Source organism: Corvus brachyrhynchos, unplaced genomic scaffold (genome assembly GCF_000691975.1).
Source record: "Corvus brachyrhynchos isolate BGI_N302 unplaced genomic scaffold, ASM69197v1 scaffold176, whole genome shotgun sequence".
In the NCBI taxonomy this organism is placed as follows: Eukaryota; Metazoa; Chordata; class Aves; order Passeriformes; family Corvidae; genus Corvus; species Corvus brachyrhynchos.
The window spans coordinates 322,945-343,829 of NW_008238435.1; the positions used below are offsets into that span (position 1 = coordinate 322,945).

A 20,885-nucleotide genomic window follows, 5' to 3' on the forward strand; every position below is an offset into this window, starting at 1 on the left:
AGTAACTAGTACATCAGGACTAGACAGACAGTATCAGTAACTAGTACAACAGGACTATCAAAGGTACTTTTTAGGAAATCAGTGATAGAGAGGCACAAATCTTCCCCAAACCAATGCACTGACTGAAGCCGCACCATGTTTGTGCTGGTGAACATACCAGCTTGCTAAAAGCTATGAAGCTAAACCAGGGATCCTCAAGGTAGCTACTTTCTCTGGCATTCTTCTGAGAAACACACTCCATATCTTAGAACTACAGAAGGCACGGGCTGCCCCACAGAAAGAGCCTGAAACAATACTGCCCCATACCACCGTGAAACCATCTTGTATTTGCACTGCCAAATAAAATTATTCTTGGCTGATACTGTGGGTCAGATTGAGATACCAGGAGACCTTTAAATCAAAATACCAGCAGAGACCTAAGCTCCAACTAGTTCCCAGACATGATGGCTGACAAAAGCATCCGGGGCTTCTTCACCTGCACTGGGATTTAGAAGACAGCACTTTTCTAGAAGCTGGGCTGTAACAAGAGTCCCAGCCTCAGAACACATGATGTTCCCTAACTTAATCTGGCTTTCCAGCTGCACTGGGTACGCACCCACGGAAATCCTGCAGCTGAATCTTGTCACCAAGGAAATCCAGGAACTCCAGGAAACCCTGACTCTCTACTGTGTTACTGAAGACTTCTTCTTCAGTTGTCTACAGAAGGAAAGCAGAAGTAGTAAGAAACACAAGGAGTACAAAGAACAGGCAGTAATTTCTATAGGCAGTTCAACCAACAAACATCTCTGCTTGAATACATTTGCAATCTGGGCCACCCGTGGTCCTGGAGTCCTCTGCCTCAGCCCCAAGCTGCTATGAGGGTTAGAGTTAGGGCTCAGAGATCCACAAAGCCTACAGCTCCAGGGACCTGGGGGTGGAAGAGGCATGCCAAGGGCAGCACAGCACTGGACCAACATCACTGCCTCCACAACCTTCACCTGGCCCACCTATGATGCTGGGGACTTCCACCTCAGCCCCAAGCTGTCATTAGGGTTAGACTTAGGGTTTAGAGATCCACAAAGCCTACACTGCCACAGACACTGCAAGTGGAAGAGGCATGCCAAAGGAACCACAGCACTGCACAAACACTGCTGCCTCCAGGCCACTGCTTCTGGGCAGTACAGACCTTGCCATTACATTCTTTAAGCTAAGAAAACTGACTCTGCATTTTTCCTCAAGTAACATGGGATCTGATGGATCTTACCTGTCCAGGTTTCTGGTAGATGACCCCAAATTTGAAGTTATTGCTTATGACATGTTCATCAAATGCAACAATAAGCTGAGAAGCCTGAGGTAATGAAAACAGAAATTATCAACTGTATGCCATTAGCCAGAGCTTGATGGAAAAGTGATATACAGACATATCAGAACACTGTACCTTGGGATAGAGGACAGGGAAGAAGCGTTCAACATTCACATCCTCACACAGTAGCTGTTGAGTGAGAGAGACAGGGAAACAGAAGTGTGATTATCATGTGCCCTGGCTTGCTGCAGGCATGAGAGTGTAGGCACTGTTTATAATTATCTGACAGGAGCCCCTCCAGGCAAAAATTCTGAGGTAAAATTAGAAGAGAAAGAAGAGAAGGTAAATGGAAGGATAAAAGGGAACTATATGATAGTTCTACTGGGGAGTAGTAGAAGAAGAGGGAAATGGGAAGACAAGGGTGAAAGTAACTTGAAGAATGAGGCCTTAAGACAAACAGGTAAGCATGAATCTCACCTTTGCCATCTGAACAGCATTGGGAAACTCATTCAGACAGGAAATGGGAATTAGGTCATGTTTGGTGCCAGTACGAGTCCTGACACAAGACAAAAAAGGCATTAGAGACATGGCTGAAGGGAGACACAAGCAACACTGGCTCTTTAAAGAAAGAGTAGCCATTTCTTCAGAGTATCATTAAAGCAGTTAATTCCAGAGAGTTAATTTCAACCCTGGTGCATAAAATCACTGGAAAAGCAAAGTATTTTCAGTTCTTACTGCCCAGCACTTGTTGTGGTGAGCAGAGGAAGACAAAACAGGAGCCCTTAGCCTCTTTGCTCCTTTGCACTCCTGTCTACCTTGAAGAAATATTTTGCTTTCCCACACACACCATTTTCACTCACAGAAATCTAAATATCAAAATACAATTCATGGTCATAGAATAATAAGGGATTCCCACGATCAATGAAGGCTTGAAAGATTGTTAAAAGGTCTGTTAGAAACAGCCTAGGAAAGCAGAGTAAAGGAGGTAGAAACTGGTGTAGCATTGTTCCAGAAAGCTGACAGAGGAAAGCTGCCTTCCTCTTTATATGTCTATTTAAGGAGAGATATCTTTCTAAGGAAGAAGAAATATTGGGTTATCAAAAGCCTCTTCAGACCATTCTAAACAAGCTATTGAGCAAAAAGTACTGCATATAATAAAATATCTTAATAGAGCAATAACTACCCTTTTGTTCCTTCCTGGTGTCTTCCACATAGGAAGATAAACATTCCCAGGCACAGCTCACAAACAGGCTCTCTCTTTATTCCCAGATTATTGCTGGCAGTCTGGAGCATTCTCTGCAGACACTCAAGGAAACCCACCAGTGATTGTCTTATAGCTAATTCCTATGCTGTAGGAACCCAGAGTGCTGAGAATATTTCTCTGCCTGTTTTTAAGGGTTCTTACCCCCCTGAACAACACTGTTTTAACCTCCAACCTTGGAAAAAATTACCAACAGTCAGACAAGAACTAGAAAATACAGTGGTGTGAATTAGGTGATAGACTACTATGTAAGATTGTCACAGGGTGAAAAATTTAGAGCTTTTGGGCTTCTCTTTGTAGTAAATAGATAAGAGTAAAAAATATCAACATGGAGGATTGTTGTTGTTCTCTAAACCTTCTTCTCCTTCTTCTACTACCCCATGTTGTGCAGTAAAAGTAGTTTGGAATGACTGGATAGAGAATTCTGCAGTTCCTGCCCGTGTTACTGAATAATTGGTAGGAAAGTGAAAATAATATACGTTTTTAGTAAGTATTGGTTAAATTATCTTTAAAAGGCCACGTAAATCTTGATAATTGGACTTCTCTCCTGCTTTCTGTGCTCTGTGTTATGCCTGGGCCACGCTAGTGGCTCTGTTCCTCAGATAAGACTTAATAAACAACTATCCAGCAGCATTGAAACTCCAGGAAAAGTCTCAGTTTATTCTTTGAAACTCCTTGCAAGGACTTTTAGAAAATTCTCTCCCATCAGGAGGGATTTGATTTATGGCATGGTTCAGTGTCACTATTGCAACCATTTTTTTCCCTCAGTCCTGAACAAATCCTTGTCAGTGGCAACTGTACATCACTTGGTTCCAGTAGCATATTGCCTACTGGGAGTGCATCCAGACTGTAGTGTGGTAAAAAGCTTCTCTGCAGCAGCCTCTCACCTATGCAAGATCCTTCTCTGTTCTCCTTCTAGTTCATTCAGCAGCTCTCTCTAGGTAGTATCTCTCTTCAAAACCCTCTCTAAGGGTTATGGCTTCACAGACTGCCCTGGGAATCTAGGGAATGTTCTAGATCACCTTCAAGGTGATCTCAAGTACAAAGCCTGGGCTAGGCTGTCCTCCATTAGGCAATCCATATTCTCCTAGAGAGTACTCACATGTCTCTTAAGTACACAGAATAAACACAAAAACTTTCCATTTGAGGGAAGAACAGGTATTTTTCACACAGGTACTACAAAGATGCACCTGTAAGCACCACACCAGCTTCCTTAAGGAAACTGCTGAGAGCAACTCAAGAGCAGGAGGCAAGGAAAAAGGGCTCAAAGTTTTCTTTGCAGTTTCTTTTCTCTCCAGAAGAAAGACATGAAACTCACACCCACATCTATGCAGAGGAAGCGCAAGTTATGTGCACGTCAATAACAGGCACTGTTACCTCAGCAACAGGCGTAGATTTTCCTGCTTCTCGATCTGTTCATACTTCACAGAAAGTACTAGGTACCCCAAGGACATGTCACTGGAGTAAAAGTTCTGGTGCTCCTGCAAACAGGAAACCAAAATGTATTATTCCCAACACACTTCCTGGAGAAGTTCACCAGGTTATTTTTTTTGCGTACAACCCGTCACTCAAGATTAGCTAATTTTTAATTTAATTAGCAATAGCATGCTTCAAAATGTGCATATGTTGTCTTCCAGACCACTTGATCATCAGTGCATGAGCATATCAGTCAAAGTGCATCCAGTCAGTTCAGTTCCTCCCCACCTGTCCAACATCAGAAGAGCTTCTGAGAAGGAAGAGTATTAGAACATTCAGTAACACATTTTGAAGAAACTGAGTTTCTTGTAAATAAAATCGTATCTTTTGTGGACTTTCCCTGTATCCATTCAGATTCTGCATGACTAAGCAGTGTCTCCCACACATTCAGCTGGATGTGGCTGTGGGAATTTTCTGTCTAAAGAGTAATGATTGCAGGATCAATATGGTATATGGTTGGCCTCCAAGAGTGCTCACATCTCAGGAAGGATACAGTCAGTAAGCAAAGAGGTTTTGCAGATGAAGACTGTTCTCCACAGTGCCACTAACACTGCCCGAGCTTTAGCGGAGTGTGCCTGGAACACTGTCACTCAGTCAAACAATGAAACATACTGCAAACATTTTCACAGTCTCTATAGATAAGTGGCTGTGGCCATACACTTCTCCTGGGTATACAGCCATGTTCCAGTGTATTTTCTATATTGCTATATCATATATATTGCTATATCATCTCTAACCTCAAAAGGCTAAAGCCTTTTGACACAGGATATGAATGGAAACCTCCAGCACAACAAAAATACTATTTAGGTGAAATCGTGCAGAAATGCCTTGATCGCTCCCACCATCCTAACGGAAAAGCATCCTCATGCATGACACGAAAGTGGGACAGTAAGTTGTATTCAGTTGTACAGTCAAAACTTGCACGATTTGGAATATGTTCTGTGAAAGGAATACTCCAGGCACAATAAATTAGTGAAGAACTCACTGGGAGCAAAGTGTAATTTGGTAAAAAATGTCAGCTCCTTCCTCAGTCTTTTGCCTAGAATATATAGAATATACATATATATATATATGCCTAGAAGGTCTGCTCTGGCTCTGATAGATCACAACCTCTCTCAACACACTGGTAAGATTGTCTTTTGCTGTCTAAATTTTTTGTATTAGTCATAGTTCTGATTCACTGTCAGAAATAAAGACACATCTAGTGAAATACTCTGATATCTATGTGGACACAGCCAACTTGAAGTTAACAGACATAAACCAATCCTCTCCTTGAAACAAAAAATAGGAATAAGTAAGACTATAGTCACTATCCTAAACCAAAATGTGAAGATGTTGCTATCTAACTTTTTTAAGTATTAAAGATGCCATTGTCCTCGCCTCCTCTTTGAGACAGAAAAAAACCAACACCAGAACTGCCCTGTTACTGACTTATGGACAAGAGGTTCCATGGCTGATCAAACGAGACAGTCTGGAAAAGGTAAGGTCTAAGAGCAGCCAAGATGCACACAGAATAATATGGCCTCTAGCTGCAGTGTTCAAATCACAGAAGTCCAGTGTGATCTGTCACACTGGTCAATAATAGTACATGGGAAGAAAAGCTGAAATCAAAGGAAGCCACAAAGGACAGTTTATTTCTCCTGACCATGACTTTCAGGATACTAACAGATTTTTGGGATGTGAACGAGAATCAGGTGCAGTAACCAAGGGCAGAAAGACAGAGCAGCTGAGGAATAGAGACAGATTCAAGGAGCAAAGCAAGACCATGTCCCACGGTGAGTTGAAGTCTAGAATCAAAATTCATAAACCAAAGAAGTCAAATGCCAGGCTGGATGCCCAAGACAGGCTGTAAAGGAAAAAGATAGCACAATGCCAACAAAAAACCAGAACTAGACGGCAAAGCAAAAGAAGAGGAACCAAAGCCTGAGGTTAGCTGCAGCTAAAAGTAACACTGAGTTGCAAAGACCAGAAATCAAGATGCCTTTTGATGAGATTTCTAAGCCAGACCCCAGCAGATTTGATAGAGAGGGATCTCCGTTGCTTTGGAGACTGGGCTATCAGCTCTGCAGCTGACATAGCCAGGCAGAGCTGCACAAATGGGTGCAATCCTCACTGTGGAATGGGCACCAGAATTAGTGGAAGTCTTAAAATAACTGAATTTTTGTCAAAGCCACTCTGGCTATGTAGCTTGATCCTGAATGTAAGCCTGGGGTTTAAACTGAGATCTGAGCAACTGTATGGATGAATAAACCTATAATGTACTCCTTATGACTTTCTTTCTCTGTAAAAACACACAGGCAACAGAAGTCCGACTCAGATTCCTTCAGTGGACAGCAGCCTTTATTGTTAGCTGTCCTGGAGTTAGAGAGGAACCATCAAAAGGCTTTACAGTTGATACTGAACACTGCAAGTCAGTGATGACAAGATACCCTGGAGCTGAGATGACCTATGTATTAAGTACAAATTTGTTCAGCCCCAGAAGCAGTTTCTGTAACATTTAATATAGTCTGAAAGCCAGATCTAGATTTCAAATAGATCTCTGTTAAAACAATTAAGTATCTTCCATGGGCCAAGGGAAAAGACTAACAGAACACGCAAGGAATGCTGACAGTTTGCCCAAGAAGTTTTAAAGCCAGTAAGACATCTGCCATCTGCAGCAGCTTTAACCAGCACAAAGAGAGGACAGCATAAAGGAGAAATACATGATCACATATGAATGCATAGCAGAAAGCTTCTCTCATCAGCACTGAGAGCTGCAAGTGCTTGTGAAACTGCACCCTAAGTTTATTTGACTGGCAGTTCCACGGTGTACCTTTACTAAATCCTTCACGGCTTCAGGCTACTTCTCTTCATTGCAGCCTTCAAAAACAACATAGACATTGAATAATTTTCACAGTATAAGACATAAGGTTTTATAGCCTTCTTCCTTAAAGGCTAAATTACTGTGTAATTACTGTGTAATCATCATATAAAATACATGAGGTAAAGAAAAGGAACTGAGCTATGGCTTGAATGTTCCAGCACTTTTTTTGGTGCTTGTTTTACAGGGTCTGCTGTAAGATGTTCTGCAAAAAGTATCACAGAATTGTCCAAGTCTGAGCGATCTACACATGCACACCCACAACAGAGACATGCATATTAAGTCTGTAGTACCACACAATACTTTGATCTCCCATCTTGCTTAAAGGATATTCCCTAAACCATTGTCTATGCCTCCCCCACCACATGATGCTTTCAGACTCTTCTTCAGCTAAGAACTGTTTGCCATTATTCAAAGCATGAGACCTTTCCTGACATTGCTGAAATAATCTTCCCATGTTATCAGCAAAAAAAGGACCCAACACAGCATCAAAATCACTGCTATCACTAACTCTCTGCACTGAAGAAATACTCTTCTAGCGGAAAAGCACTGAGCTCTCACCTTAACTAAGCTTTTAAACCATGGGCAAGGTTTTCTCATCATGGGTAGAGTTTTTTGTGACAAGAGTCCTGTTCACCTTGTTCTTTTCTGACAGTAGCTTGCTCAAAAACTTGCATGTTTAATTGAATATGGACACACATTCATGTCAGTTAAGGCAAAGAATAAAACACTGGACACCAGAAAAGGAAGAACATAGAAAGAGTTTTTCTGTAGTACTGAGGCACCGATGGTTGGGCACTTTGCAAATGTGAAGCCCGATGACAGAGGAAGTCCTGGATCTAACTCAGAAGGAACAGTGATGATATGACCTTCCTTGAGCAGGACTATGGACAAGATGAGCCCCAGAGGTCCCACCCAACCTCAACTGTTTTGTGATACCAGGTCAGCAGTGAATCCTACAATCAGACTGAAAAAATCATATCCAAATTTGGCTATCATCCTATCTGGCTCTGGAAGCCTTCAAGTACAACCCTAAATTTACCATGACAGAAAAATAATTACAGGTGGCATACTGAAAGCTTCCAGAAGGTTACAGGATAAATGTCCATGAACAAATTACACAGCAGATCTGTCAGTCTTGAGGGGAAACCTCCAGGAAGGCTTCTTTTTTCCCCTAATTATTTATAGATCATATTAATATCATTTTCCACTGCTGCGGAACAAGATCTGCTACAGAAGATCACTCTGACAAAAGCCCAAATACTGTAGAACAGGTCTCCAGCACTGTGCAAAGCACCACCTATTCCTGGTTTTGAACTTACTGAGCAGTCACTGAGGGAGATCACCGAATAAGATGCAGCGTGAGCATCCTTGTCAGGCTTTCTTACCTCCTTATGCCATGAACCAAATCTCAGAAAAGATCATGGGTTCTTCTCACTTATTCTTTATTGCTAATATCATCCTGAGATTCAATCTGGTAATCAACCGAATCCCTAAACAGGCCTGCCCAGATGGACCTTAATGGCTGGCCACTTAACATTCACTTTATGAAGTCTAGCTCTGTTTCCCTATGTGTAAAATTGGAATTTTTAAAGTCATGGAACATTTAGCAGCAAACTTACTTAAATCAACAGCTATAAAACACATGGTCCAGTTTCATCATATACATTCCGTAATGACGATACACGGAGGCAAATGGACTGTTCTGCTTCCTAGTGAGGAGCTTGCACTGTCAGTGCTGAAGTCCCCTCTAAAAACAACACCATTTCCAATACTATTACACTTTTTTCCACTTGTTATCCCAAGGTTGGTATCTGTATAGGAGCCTCAAAAGACCTTCTTAACTAAATAAAAGCATGTCCTGTGCAAATCTTTCTATTAATGCACAGGATGATGCACATTTCACAATGGGACATGACCAATTTAAAACACCACAGACCATATTGTAGCGTGCACCTCATTTACATCAGTTCAAGGCATCATAAGGAACTGAAATGTAGCAGCAGTGCAGACATTTTTAAGTCCACCAGAAAAAGTCTGAGAAACATTTCAGCCTTGTGGCTGGGTGGGCAAAGAAGGCTCTGAAGGTCACCCTTACCTTTCCCAGAAAATGTTTGCGGTACAGCTTGGCTGTAGGGTCACTTTCCAGTTTCACTTTACCACTCCAGGAAAAGGGTACCTCAGACAGAGCTGGACTCAAGCTGGAGAGGTTGTGGCTGGTCCCTTCAATCCAGTAGCCCCCAAACTGGGGAAGGATAATGAGAGGATATGGCCACCCTTTCTGTAATACCTATTCAGAAGGACAGAGAACAAACATTAAAACTGACAAGTCTGTAAGCTGGAAAGCCAATAAGCTGAAAAACCAATGAAGTCAAAGGACAGAGAGAGAAGAGAGCAGTACTAACCTACCTCATGGATGCTGGGGTAAGGAATATACTCCTCTTCTGTCTGAAATCAGAACAGGCCATTAGCAAAAAACATGTGACATCTTTTAAAGTATTATGCTCTCATGATTGTGCAAGCTGTGCCCTCAGCTTCCATTCTCCCCTAGGTCAACCTTAGAGTTTTACTTTAGGACTTAAGGTCAGACTACATTTCCAAGGTCTCAGCATTATCATAGAAAACTTTGAGAACAATAAATTTAGGAGTCAGATTTTACCCACCCTCCTCCTTGAAACTACAGAGAATATAGGCATGCAAAAGAAGGAAGCAGGCAAACCATAGACAAATTGGATGTGGTTAGGAGTGACAACCTCTCTCCTTTCCTTCCACACAGTGTTAGACAGCTGCTGTCCTGCAGACAGGGATGACAGTAGGAATGGTAGAAAAAGTGCTGTTATTTACAGTGAGATTGAGGCTGTGTCATCTCCATGGCTGATCTGTGGTATGCATCCGAGCAATGCTGAGGTGTGACTCAGAGAACAGAAGCAGTATCTGAGCCAATTTCTGCCAGTTGGATGCTCCCTCCATCACCACAAAGAGCACTGACTATCTCTGTCAGAATAAAGCTATGTCAGTTCTCTCTGTGACTTTTTTATACGTCATCCCAAGATCAAAGTCAAGTTTGATTTTAAGGTTAGTGGGCCTGAGCTGAGACTGAAGAAATGGAGAGGAAGCATTGAGGATTTAAGATGGGAATCTGTCCTTATTGCCTTAATATTGGGCAAAACAGGTCAACTTTCTAGTAGCATCTCTATGAGTCATCCAGCGGACTACCGAAATAAGTACTATGTGTTTTTATAAATATTATTACAGCTCTTAAATTGAATAAATTTAAGAAACTACTTAATCAAAACTAACACTTTTAATAATAACAAACTCTTACTGGAACCACTTAAATTAGAAAAAGGGAAGTGTTAATTCTACTTCATCTACATAGTTTCACCCTCCTGTGCTGCAACTAGGAAAAAAAAAGAAAATAAAAACAGCAAGCGTAGAAGTGTTCTTGGGATGTTTGTAGACTCCCTGTTCATTCCAGTATGAAATATACTGCAAGCCAGGTCAGCAATTATCTGCCATTCTCAGCAATTTAAGAGGCAATAACGACTTGGCCTGACCTTGAGAGGAGCTGGAAGGGAACACCTTTGCTCATCCAGACGACTCCCCTGGAAACATAAAGTCACAGACAGTGAATCCTGTATTTTAGCAAGTTTGTTTCACTTACCCTCTGTGTCCTTCTTCATATCCTCAATACACATATTTTGTCCCTCTATAAAATCTTCCATTTTAAGTGAAGTTGGAAGATCGGTATAAAAATGAAAAGTGAAGCTAGAACTTGGCCAGTCCCCTAATCTGGCATTAAAACTGAAAAGCTACCCCCAAGCTTACACCTCTTAAAAAGCAGACAACTGGCAGATATTAGAAACAATCTCCCAAACTGATTCTCTAATCTCTTCTAGCTACCTTCCTTCCTATCCCAAGGGGGGAAAAAAAAAAAATTGAATGACTACGAGGTGGGTTGGTACAACAGGGCAAAAGGCTGCCCTAGTTTCTTCCTGAATCAGGAGTTGGCATCCAGACTTGATTTTCCTTCTTAAGGCTATTCCATCCTCTGCCTTCTCACCACGGCAAAGTAGCTCACTTCCACCACACCTCTGCAGCAGAATCACACAAGAATAGGACAATTTTAGTGAAGAGAGCCCCAACACAGACTGAGCAGAGGCCCAGACCAAAATATATGAGGGTCAACAGGCCATAGTCCAAGTGAGCCTCACAGACAGAAGAGTAAGAAGCAGAATTTGCATCACCAGGTAGGAAGGTGAGGACCAGGATCTAAAATGTAGGTTTCTCTTACACACAGTACATGAGTATTCAACTACTGTCACCTAAATCTTGGAACTCTCATACTGGAACATGATGCTGAGACTACATTTCTATATACCATCAGTGACTGCTTAATGGAGTGGCTAACCAGGGATTCCAGACAGGATAAGCAGCTCTTGACTTTGTTGTGAAAATAAGCAGGATTGGATTGATAACAGCCATGCCTGTGCACATATTCTACAGTGGAACTAGCTTGTCAACTAGATCCTGGTAAAAATAGGTAAATCTCAGAGGAGCTCTACAGTGGAGACTTAGGAGGCTCAGGAATAAAACTTTTGGACAATGTTCCAGCTGTACAGGATGCAAAAACTGCTAGCATAGCACCACTAACACTGAGCAAAAGCAACCTTACTATTGAGGGTTCATAATAATCAGGATGCTCTTTGCAGGAGCAAGAAAGAAAAAAAAAAAAAAGAAAGAAACCCAACATCTACTTCACATAAAAACAAGGTTTTAGGAAAATGAGAAAGTTTATTAAAAAAACCTAAGAAGAAGCCATAAGAAAACCTAAACTTTCATGAAATCATGAAGAGCAAGACCTTGAGTATACAACAAATGCTTAACACCTTTAAAAAACTCTTAAAAACATCAGAATTAAACCAGTATGGCTAAACTCCAGGGTAAGGGAGACTAGTTGTGGATGCATGAGGTTATTCTTCAGAAGTCTGAGGTTGAGTTCAATCACAAAAAATAGCAGTAACAACAAATTTCAATTGGTTAAATATAGAAACACAGTAAAGCAAGGAAGGAACAATGAGCAGATAACAAAAAACCAAATTATTTTCCTTAGCTATAATAGGAGAAAGAGGCTTCACATGTTATCTACAGGGTGTCACAAGATCAAACCACAAAAGCTGAGCTTTGAGACAGTTACACTCCCTCCCCAGAAAAATTGTTTTTCTTTTGTGTTTTCAGCAGTGGAGACTAAACAAATACCAGGCTGGAAATACTCTTCATAGCAAAACTTTAGAATATATGTTTTCAATTGTGATGTCAGTACACAGCACTGACAAAATGAACAACCAACTATTAGGACGTGGTGAGTTGTGAAATTAAGATGGAAAACAGGGTGACAAGAGATCTTTATATTTTGCAGAGGTAGTAACCATTTTGCATTTAGGGAAGTTGTGAAGGTGGAAAAAGTCGAGTGCATGGAATGTACGTGCTAAAGAGTGTTTTGTTGATGTGGTCTCGAGTTTCAGTTGTCAACCTTCTGAGTTGAGGTTCACAAGGAAGACCAGGTTCTGAAACAGGGATGTGGAAAACAGACAGAAAGTCCTGTGCACTGTCAAAACAGGACTGAGACAGGAGGGACACATAGGTACAAAGCAGCAACAAACTGTGGGAAGTACAGGGACACACTGGCTGTGCACAATGAGCTTTCTGCACTTGAAAATGGAGATTGGGAAATTGCAATTTTCTAATATTTCTCTCTCCTTCCTTGGCATTTTTGGCAGATCTGATAATGGCAAGAATTTTCCAGTTTCAAAGGAGGTCCTGGTAGGAGACCAGTATCTCAGCAAGGCCTGAGGGAAAACTTTCTGGGCTGCTGTAAAGGAGCTCTGTATCAGAGCCTCTATAGAGAGTACAGGAATGTACCAGCACATTCCATGACTCTGCACTGTTAAGGAAGCTCCTGGTAGCCTGGAAGCAGAAGATGTAAGTTCAAATCTACCAACCTCTCCTCTGGAGTGAAGCTTAAGGTAAGAATAATGCAGCCCTGGGCTGTACAGTCCAAAGCTTTATTTTAAAGGCTAACCAGGACCACAGGAAACTTACAGCACAAGTTGTTGGAAGAGTCAAAGCATGGGGAGAACAACTGCTTGATGGACACTGTCATTCCTCAAAACGGAGAGGAATAAACTGCAGCAGTCTCAGCCACTCCTTGAGACATCCTTCTGGTTGGATTTGGTTTGGCTTGCAGCACTGCCTTTAAGGAAAGGCTTTCCCTCACTGTTTCCCTGGGTAGCTTACTGGAGACAGCACCAGTCTGGGAATCTCATATTCCCAAGGTCTTGTACAGGGGAAACACCTGGCCTGAGCAGGATGGAAGAATGAATGACAGAGAAAAAAGCATCCAGACCCAGAGTCAGGGTCCAACGTGGTGTAACAATACATGATAATGCACATATTTTATGGGGAAAGAGCAGTGCCTTGAGGGAGCCTAGTTCAAAATAGGCAACTTGGATACAAAAGGGGATACAGGAAAAAGAACAATGAAAGTAGTTGTGAGAAAACAAGACCAAAGAATATGAAGAAACCATAAGAACGCAGAACAGAGGTAGTGAACAAAAGCAGTCAAGTGAAGAGGCATTGGCTATGCAAACATACGAAGATCTGAAATATCTGAGCTTATTGGATGAAATAAAATTTCCTTGTTTTCCAATTGCCTGCACTGCAAAGCAATCCAGGAACAACATATTACTAAGTGTCCTTAACACAGTATTTGTTGTGACTGCACTATGTCTGTAAGCACAGAACAAAGTGACCAGTAGCTCATTCATTTCCAAGAAATGTATAATAAAATTGAAGAGAAGGAAAAAAGAGAAAGAAAAAAAAAAAGGCAAACTTCTTTCCCAGATCTCAGGGTTGGTTTCAGTGCAAAAAATTAAATTACCTGTTAATTCATCACACAAAATGTGAAATGGCTATCCTAGTTTTCAGTTGAACAATTATACTCCAATCCAATTGTTAAAGTACTCAAAAATCAATTCTATCCTGAGGCTTTTTTGTTATTATTTTATAGGAGAAATGTTCAAGTCTTCTGCTTTGGCTTTTACTCACTTTGATTGCTTATGAAAATCCCATATTTCGTTTGCAAGAATGGTTCAACAAATCTAAAGGATAGTCACAGTCATATGGAAGGAAAGGGAAAGCAAAAACAAACAAAAGAGAAAAAATAACTAGTAAAAATCTTGAAAAAGATAATAAAAATATTAGGAAGAAATATTACGATAATTTTTTCTTTTGGAAAACATTTAACTTTCAAAAAGTCTGTTAGACAGCAGTTACTGATTCTCCTAGTGCAAGTCAGGTGACAAAACAAGCTTAACTAGAAAAAAACAAATGCTATAAAGGCTTAACAATGGACAGCTAAGAAAACATCATAGATGCAAAATTAGGCAGTCTGCATGCCTTGGAAATTCTCATCACCTCCCTGTTATCTCTCTAACTAAAGAGGTGCAAATCCAGTCAGATTTTCCATATGGTAAACTGGGAGCTGAGAAACACTGACAATCTTAAGCAACAGTCTTCCACTGTGGGACACATGGTAGTGACTCTCTCTTATCCATATTTCAAAAGGCCTGGGAAGGACCGTCATAACCTTTCAATATGTGCTTGAACTGAAGCAGATCTACATGCTCAAGCTTACTTTCCTGCACAGAGTTAAATGAGCCAGGCACACTTACAGAGCTTGCTACTCTAAAGCAGCAAGAATACATCCCAAACATAGTCTGGATGTTAGTAAATTGGTTGCAAGGTCTGTGTCTGTCTACACATGAATACATGGCAGATACACCTTCAGCCCCTCCCTCCCACACTCCTCCTTGCCCAGTCTGCCAAATGGGACTTCAGCCTCATAACTCTATACTCAGCATTTTGCTGCTACCTTCTACCTCCTCACCTTTATAGTCTCACTAAAGTCTGGCATTTTCCTCATATTCATAATCTGATTACCCAAATTCCAGAAAAGAAGTTAAATGGTTTTGGTAAGTTTAATTTCTGCACATAATAAAAGGCAGGAGTTATGTGCCACGCTATGTGTTATGTTAGGTCAAGGTTAAGCACAGCACTTTAAAGAAGGTGCACCACTCAGGGAAACTATTGGTAACCTGGCAAGGATGCTCTGAGAACACATAATCTGAAAAATTTGAAGACTTTATTGTTGGATATTTAACGTATATAACAAACCTATTATTATATTACTATTTCTTTATCTGATACAGAAAAGTGGAAAAAACCAACTCGGCCCTATTTTAAGTTTATAACATTATATATGCAGCTAAATGCATGTATTTCTGTGTAAGAATTAAGCCAGAGTCCTTCTTTCTTGCACAAGTTAAAGACAGGACCTATAGTAGTTATTTATTAAACTGTCTGACCTTGCTAAATGCAGTTAGGTTAACATCCCATTAATCACCTGTCATTATACCTGCTACCCAGCAGAACAGAGTTTCCTGAAGAAGATGCCAGAGATACCTTATTGCGACTTTGACTTTCTCTCAGAATCACACTTCTGCAAAGAACAGACAGAATTATAATAACCTGTGTCTATTGCTTCCATTATGCTGACTGGAAAAATGAACACAGAAAAATGCTTTTGAAATCCCATTGAAGAGATTGAGCCTAGAAGACCTAAAAATTCTGCAAGCCCGCATCAACGGGTATTCTGAGTGAAAGGACAAATAGTAGCTGATTATTTGTTTGCTACAAAAAATTAAGAGATCCCAAAGTTTGACAGAATTACTTCTCCTTACCTGCATTTTTTCAATCATCTCAAACAAGTCCGCAGTCTGTGAAAAGGGAAAGACAACAGGGAAAAGTAATTTGACATTTGCAGAAGCTAACATTATCTTCTGGTGACTCAGATACTGAAGAAGCCAACAGTTCCTTCCATATAACAAAGGAACTACTTGTTTGCTGAAGACATGATGGAATTGTTCTTCCGTAATTGGCAGCATGGACAAAACAAGTGGCCAAATTGTCTTCAGTCTGTGTTGCAAAAGCTTGACCTGAAGCCCGGTCAGTTAGGTATCAGGAATTTCTCTATTTCAATAGGTCAGATTGACTTGACACAGTATGGCATAAGAACTGATCAAATTAGCAAGTTTAGGATTCTCACAGAAGGAGGCAACTATAGCTGTAAGACATGCATGCACACGAGCTTGATTTCAGTCATTTCTTCAGCACACGTAACTTCTGCTCAAAGCACACACCAACCCTGGGCCAAACATGGTCTGCTTTTACCTTGTTGGGGACAGCAGGAGTGAGGACACATGGAAAGCCTTCAGTGGGAGAGTCTATAACATCACTGAAACCCTGCACTGCCTCCTCAGACCTCCTGCAAGAGACAGAGGCAGAAAAGGAAAAAAAAGAAGAAAAAGTTAACTCTTAAGAGAATTCAACATGTCAGTGCTTGCCTGCAGTGTCTCCTTTGCCTTCTGCTTACCATTCCTCTCCCCAGGCCATTTCTTGCCTGTAAGGAAGCTGTCATTCCCTGTGAGAATCCCAGAGGCGGCTGAACTTGCAAACATCCTGGATGTAGCAGCAAAAATTTTCTGGCTTCTGACTGCTCTGTCTCTGCTCACATACAATATTTTCCTCACAACTGTCATGTAAGTGCTGAATGATCTTTCTCTGCCAAGTTCCTCTTCCATCATGGATTTGGAGCACAATAAAGACATGTCTCACGAGAAGCTTTGTAATCAGATCTCACAACAGAACCATATCAAAAAGGATGAAAGTAGTTCTGAACCACCACTGAAATCAACTCCTAAAGGACAGCCCCAGCTGCCACAGCCTGGGTATTAGTCTCAAAGACAGGAGCATAACAGAGATGGCACTAGAACAGAACTGGTAACACCCTACAGAGAGGCAGACACAGTTTTGTGTTACCACTGCTGGTACAGCCAGCATGGAGATTAGGTGAGCTTTTGTTTGCACATCTGCTATGGAAAATATGTTATTACTATGGTCCCTGCTGGAGCAGCAGTGTGTACAAACAGAGAAGTGTGTACATTCAAAGAAGAGAAAATAAAAAGCCATACAAACAATATGCTGTAGTTTAGAAGACATACATAGCATTGCCCACGGCACTACAGACAGTCTCACTGCCAGCTGCACCTCTCCTACTGTTACTTAATAAACATTCCATGCCACTCACAGTTTTTACTAGCAGTCACAAACTGAGGTTAAGCCATGGTGAAGGCCACATAGGTGAGGCTGGGAACTAAGCACAGGTTTACAAGAGACAGGACTCATTTACTTTGTAATGCAATCATGAATGTGATTTTTATGTGGTCATAGAATCACAGAAGGGTTTGGGTTGGAAGCAACCTTAAAGATCATCTAGTTCCAACCCCTCTGCCAGATGTCACCTACTACATCAGATTGCTCAGGGCCCCATCCAACCTGGTCTTGAACACTTCCAGAGATGGGCCATCCACAGCTTCTCTGGGCAACTTGTTCCAACGCGTCGCTATCCTCTGAGTAAAGAATTTCTTCCTAACATGTAATATAAATCTCTTTTCTTTTAGTTTAAAACTGTTCCCCCTTGTCCTGTCACTACCTGCCCGGGAAAAAGTCGCTCTTCCTTTTTAATAAGCCCTTCTTAAGTACTAGAAGGAAGGTCTGCCCTGGTCCTTCTTTTCTCCATGCTGAACAACCCCAGCTCTCTCAGCCTGTATTTGTAGGAGAGGAGCTCCAGCCCTCAGATCATATTTGTGGCCTCCTCTAGACCTACTCTAACAGGTCCACATCTCTCTTGTGCTGGGGATCCCAGAGCTGGGTGAAGTATTCCACGTGGGGTCTCACAATAGCAGAGTAGAGAGGGAAAATCACCTCTCTCAACCTGCTGGCCACTCCTCTCCTGATGCAGCCCAGCATATGTTTGGCTTTCTGGGCTGTAAGCACACTCTGCAGGCTCAGGTCTAGCTTTTCCTCTACCAGAACCCCCAAGTCCTTCTCCACAGGGCTGCTCTCAATGAGTTAATCTCCCAGTCTGTGCCCATGTCTGGGATTGCTCTGAACCAGGTGCAGCACACTGCACTTGGACTTGTTGAACTTCACGAGATTCTCACAGGACCACTCGTCAAGCTTGTCCAGGTCCCTCTGGATGGTCCCTTCTTCTGTTGTGTCAACCACACCCCTCAGCTCTGTGTCATCTGCAGACTTGCTGAGGGTGCACTCAGTCCCACTGTCTATGTCATTGATAAGAGATATTAAAGATCACCAGTCCCAAGACAGAGCTCGAGAGACACCATTCATCACTGGCCATACAACCATCACACAATACATATAATAATCCTATAATGCAATCAAGAATTGCTGTCCTGTAGCTATCAGATGCACGACTGCTACTGCTTCCATGCTGAGACTGGTCATGCAGACCCTTGCTTTGAAAGCAGTGGCTACACTCCCTCTTGTACGGAGGTACAACATATTTCTGTAATCTTGAAACTACTCTATCACAAGCTCTTAGAATCATAACGCTCACCAGTTCTCTGACAATTCACAGTTCATTCTAGTGGCCCAATGGCATCATGTAACTTGCATATAGGCTCCTCCACACAAAGTAACACAATGCTTCCATCCCACAGTTTTCTCCTGAAATTCGAATGAGAGAGATCTGTGTAATGCACCTAGAAATTAATGCCATAAAATACCTGGGAGGGAAGATGTAGGAGTTAGTCTTGAAAACCTAAAATAAATATTTAAATAGTTTGATGGCAAATGTAATTTAAATTAATATTAATACTATACTAATACATGCTTTATTTATCATCTTATTCATTTACTTGAAGAATGTTTGGGATGAGCAAAATTTATGTCCAAGGCAGTAGATGAAACATTTTCACTGTCTCTTAAGTTTCTGTTCTGTGAGCCCTAAAAAGGTAAGAGCTTAATTTGATAAATTCTTGTTTTCAGAAAGAAGTGTAACAATAGAACCTTTTGTGCAACTGGATGTCCTGGGGCCTTGTTGCATGCTAGTGTTTTCTTTGGCATGTCGCTGAGCTGAATGCTGAATCATTCAGAGGAGTTAAATACACACCTGCATCACGGAAATCTGGCGGTTCCTACATGAGGTCAGTGTGGCCAGTCCTGCCCCTGTCCTCTCACCATGAATTCATCTCAACACTTTGGACTGACTGGAAAACTTTGGGCAGAAACTGTTCCTTACCACTGAATCCTAGTACAGTTCTATTGTCCAGCTGAGTCCAGAAGATGCCAAATTCATCAGTCTTACCATACATTTAGAGATGTTCACAATTCTGTAATTATCCCAAATTAGGAATATGCCTCGGGCCTTTAAAAATCCTAGAGAATACCTTAGATTTCACATTATCTTTAATAAAATATCACAAAAAATTGGGGCTATTATAATTATTGCTTTAAAGTCCACATTCAGTTTCTGGAATTTTTAATTTCTGGAACGAAATGCACTAGACTGTATTACAGAAAGGGAACATACTACTTTTAAAATTGGAACTTCAAACTCTTTGATCCCAGAAAAGAAGAACATCATCCTTCTGAAAAAGGAAACAAATTCTGCAGATTGGGAGAGGAATATTTATGTGCAAATGTATACTTGCTGAAGCTTTATTCTTAGGACACGGCAACAAGGGGAAGCATAAGGCCTAGAAAATGCAGAAGGCTAAATTGGGATTTTACTATTGACAGTAGCCAGTGCATTAATTTCAATGAGGCAGTCAAACTAAATGTAGGCAATGCTGATCCACTGATAAATTCCACTCTCAATTCTGAAATGGAACAAGAAGAACCTGTGCAGATCTCTAAGCCACTACAACTCTTCTCACGCCTTCTATTCCTGTCTTGCAGCATCGTCTGCTATTTCAGTCACGGGATCTCTCTACCCAGCTTCCAAAATCATTGCTATCTGCTGTAGCTGAGCCAGTTCAATAACATAGTCAATGCAAATATTTGCTCTAAGAAAAACACAAATTGGACAGAATTTCATACATTCTTTCATAAATATTCCAGAGCACACGGGGTTTTGCTGAACTCTAAAAGGCAAGTGCCCCAAATCCTCAGGTAAGTGTTTTCCTGAAAGTTCACAGGGAAGCAGGTGTATAGCTGTTGTAAATACTTTTGCTAATCTGGTAGCCTTCCAATAGGAGAAACACCACAGCATGATTTGCAGCTATCTATGGAACAACAATCAGTATAATAACTGGTGTCCCAGCCTGATAAGAGTTTCTTGCAGGGAGACACTAATACATTTTTTAAATCCTTCACTAGAAGGGACAGGCAATTCTAAAGAACTGAAGGTAATGTGAGAGAAGAACAGGCCTGAAATGCTCGTAATGAAAATTCTGGACAACCACTTCTCTTGAGCAACACCTTCTGTTGTTTCACTCCCTTGTTCCTGCCTTAGAGAGATGCGTTTGCTTTACCAAATACAATTGTTAGGTATTTGGTGGAGACAGCTGAAAACATGACACGAATAGCCCTACTCTCAGAACACCTGTACAGCTTTGAACTTTGCTTACACATAGATTCCTCGAACTCAAGAGAATTAATTACTGAAGCAGAGCTAGGAAAAGGAAGCAACCACTACAGATGAAAGGCGTTTTGCTCTCAGCTGGTCACAAACTTTTTGCCCACAGACTTTGACTTCCAGTAAGGAACCTCTCTTCCACCCGAACTCCTCTCTGGCTCTCTCCCGTGGAGGCCGCCGCTCCCATTCGTGGGCAGCCTGTGCTAAGGACTTCGTGCACCCACAAAGAGGTGGGCAGAGTACCGGGAGGGCCTGGAGAACCCTGCCAGCTCTTCCTGCCTGCCAGGTACTGCCCTACGGGGCAAGAGAAAGGAGAACTCCAGAGAGAAACTAATCTTAATTGAGAAGTCCCAGTCGGAGAGATCCCCCACTCCCACGACGGCAGAAGAAAGCCCGCCGAGCCTCCCTCATTCCCTCCCGGGAGATGAGCACCCGATTCCGCCCC

General features: G+C 41.6%; 1 protein-coding gene across 14 annotated transcripts in view; it reads right to left on the minus strand.

Moving 5' to 3' along the window:
• Positions 1-20,885, minus strand: part of RAP1GAP (RAP1 GTPase activating protein) — a 55,919-nt gene that overhangs the window by 31,214 nt on the left and 3,820 nt on the right. For 11 of the 14 annotated variants that reach the window (XR_001862629.1, XR_001862631.1, XR_001862628.1 and 8 more), the window contains exons 2-12: positions 18,419-18,528; positions 16,171-16,264; positions 15,681-15,716; positions 10,437-10,484; positions 9,289-9,327; positions 8,978-9,169; positions 3,921-4,024; positions 1,760-1,838; positions 1,418-1,471; positions 1,244-1,327; positions 596-696 (exon numbers count right to left, since the gene is read on the minus strand). Coding sequence is in view for 8 of the 14 variants with exons in the window: in XM_017736496.1 (XP_017591985.1) it covers positions 596-696; positions 1,244-1,327; positions 1,418-1,471; positions 1,760-1,838; positions 3,921-4,024; positions 8,978-9,169; positions 9,289-9,327; positions 10,437-10,484; positions 15,681-15,716; positions 16,171-16,264; positions 18,419-18,444 (857 nt within the window). In the remaining 6 variants the exon portion in view is untranslated. Of the gene's footprint in view, positions 1-595; positions 697-1,243; positions 1,328-1,417; positions 1,472-1,759; positions 1,839-3,920; positions 4,025-8,977; positions 9,170-9,288; positions 9,328-10,436; positions 10,485-15,680; positions 15,717-16,170; positions 16,265-18,418; positions 18,529-20,885 lie in introns of those variants that run through there. The other 3 variants (XR_001862633.1, XR_001862632.1, XM_008635420.2) reach the window with 2 other exon arrangements.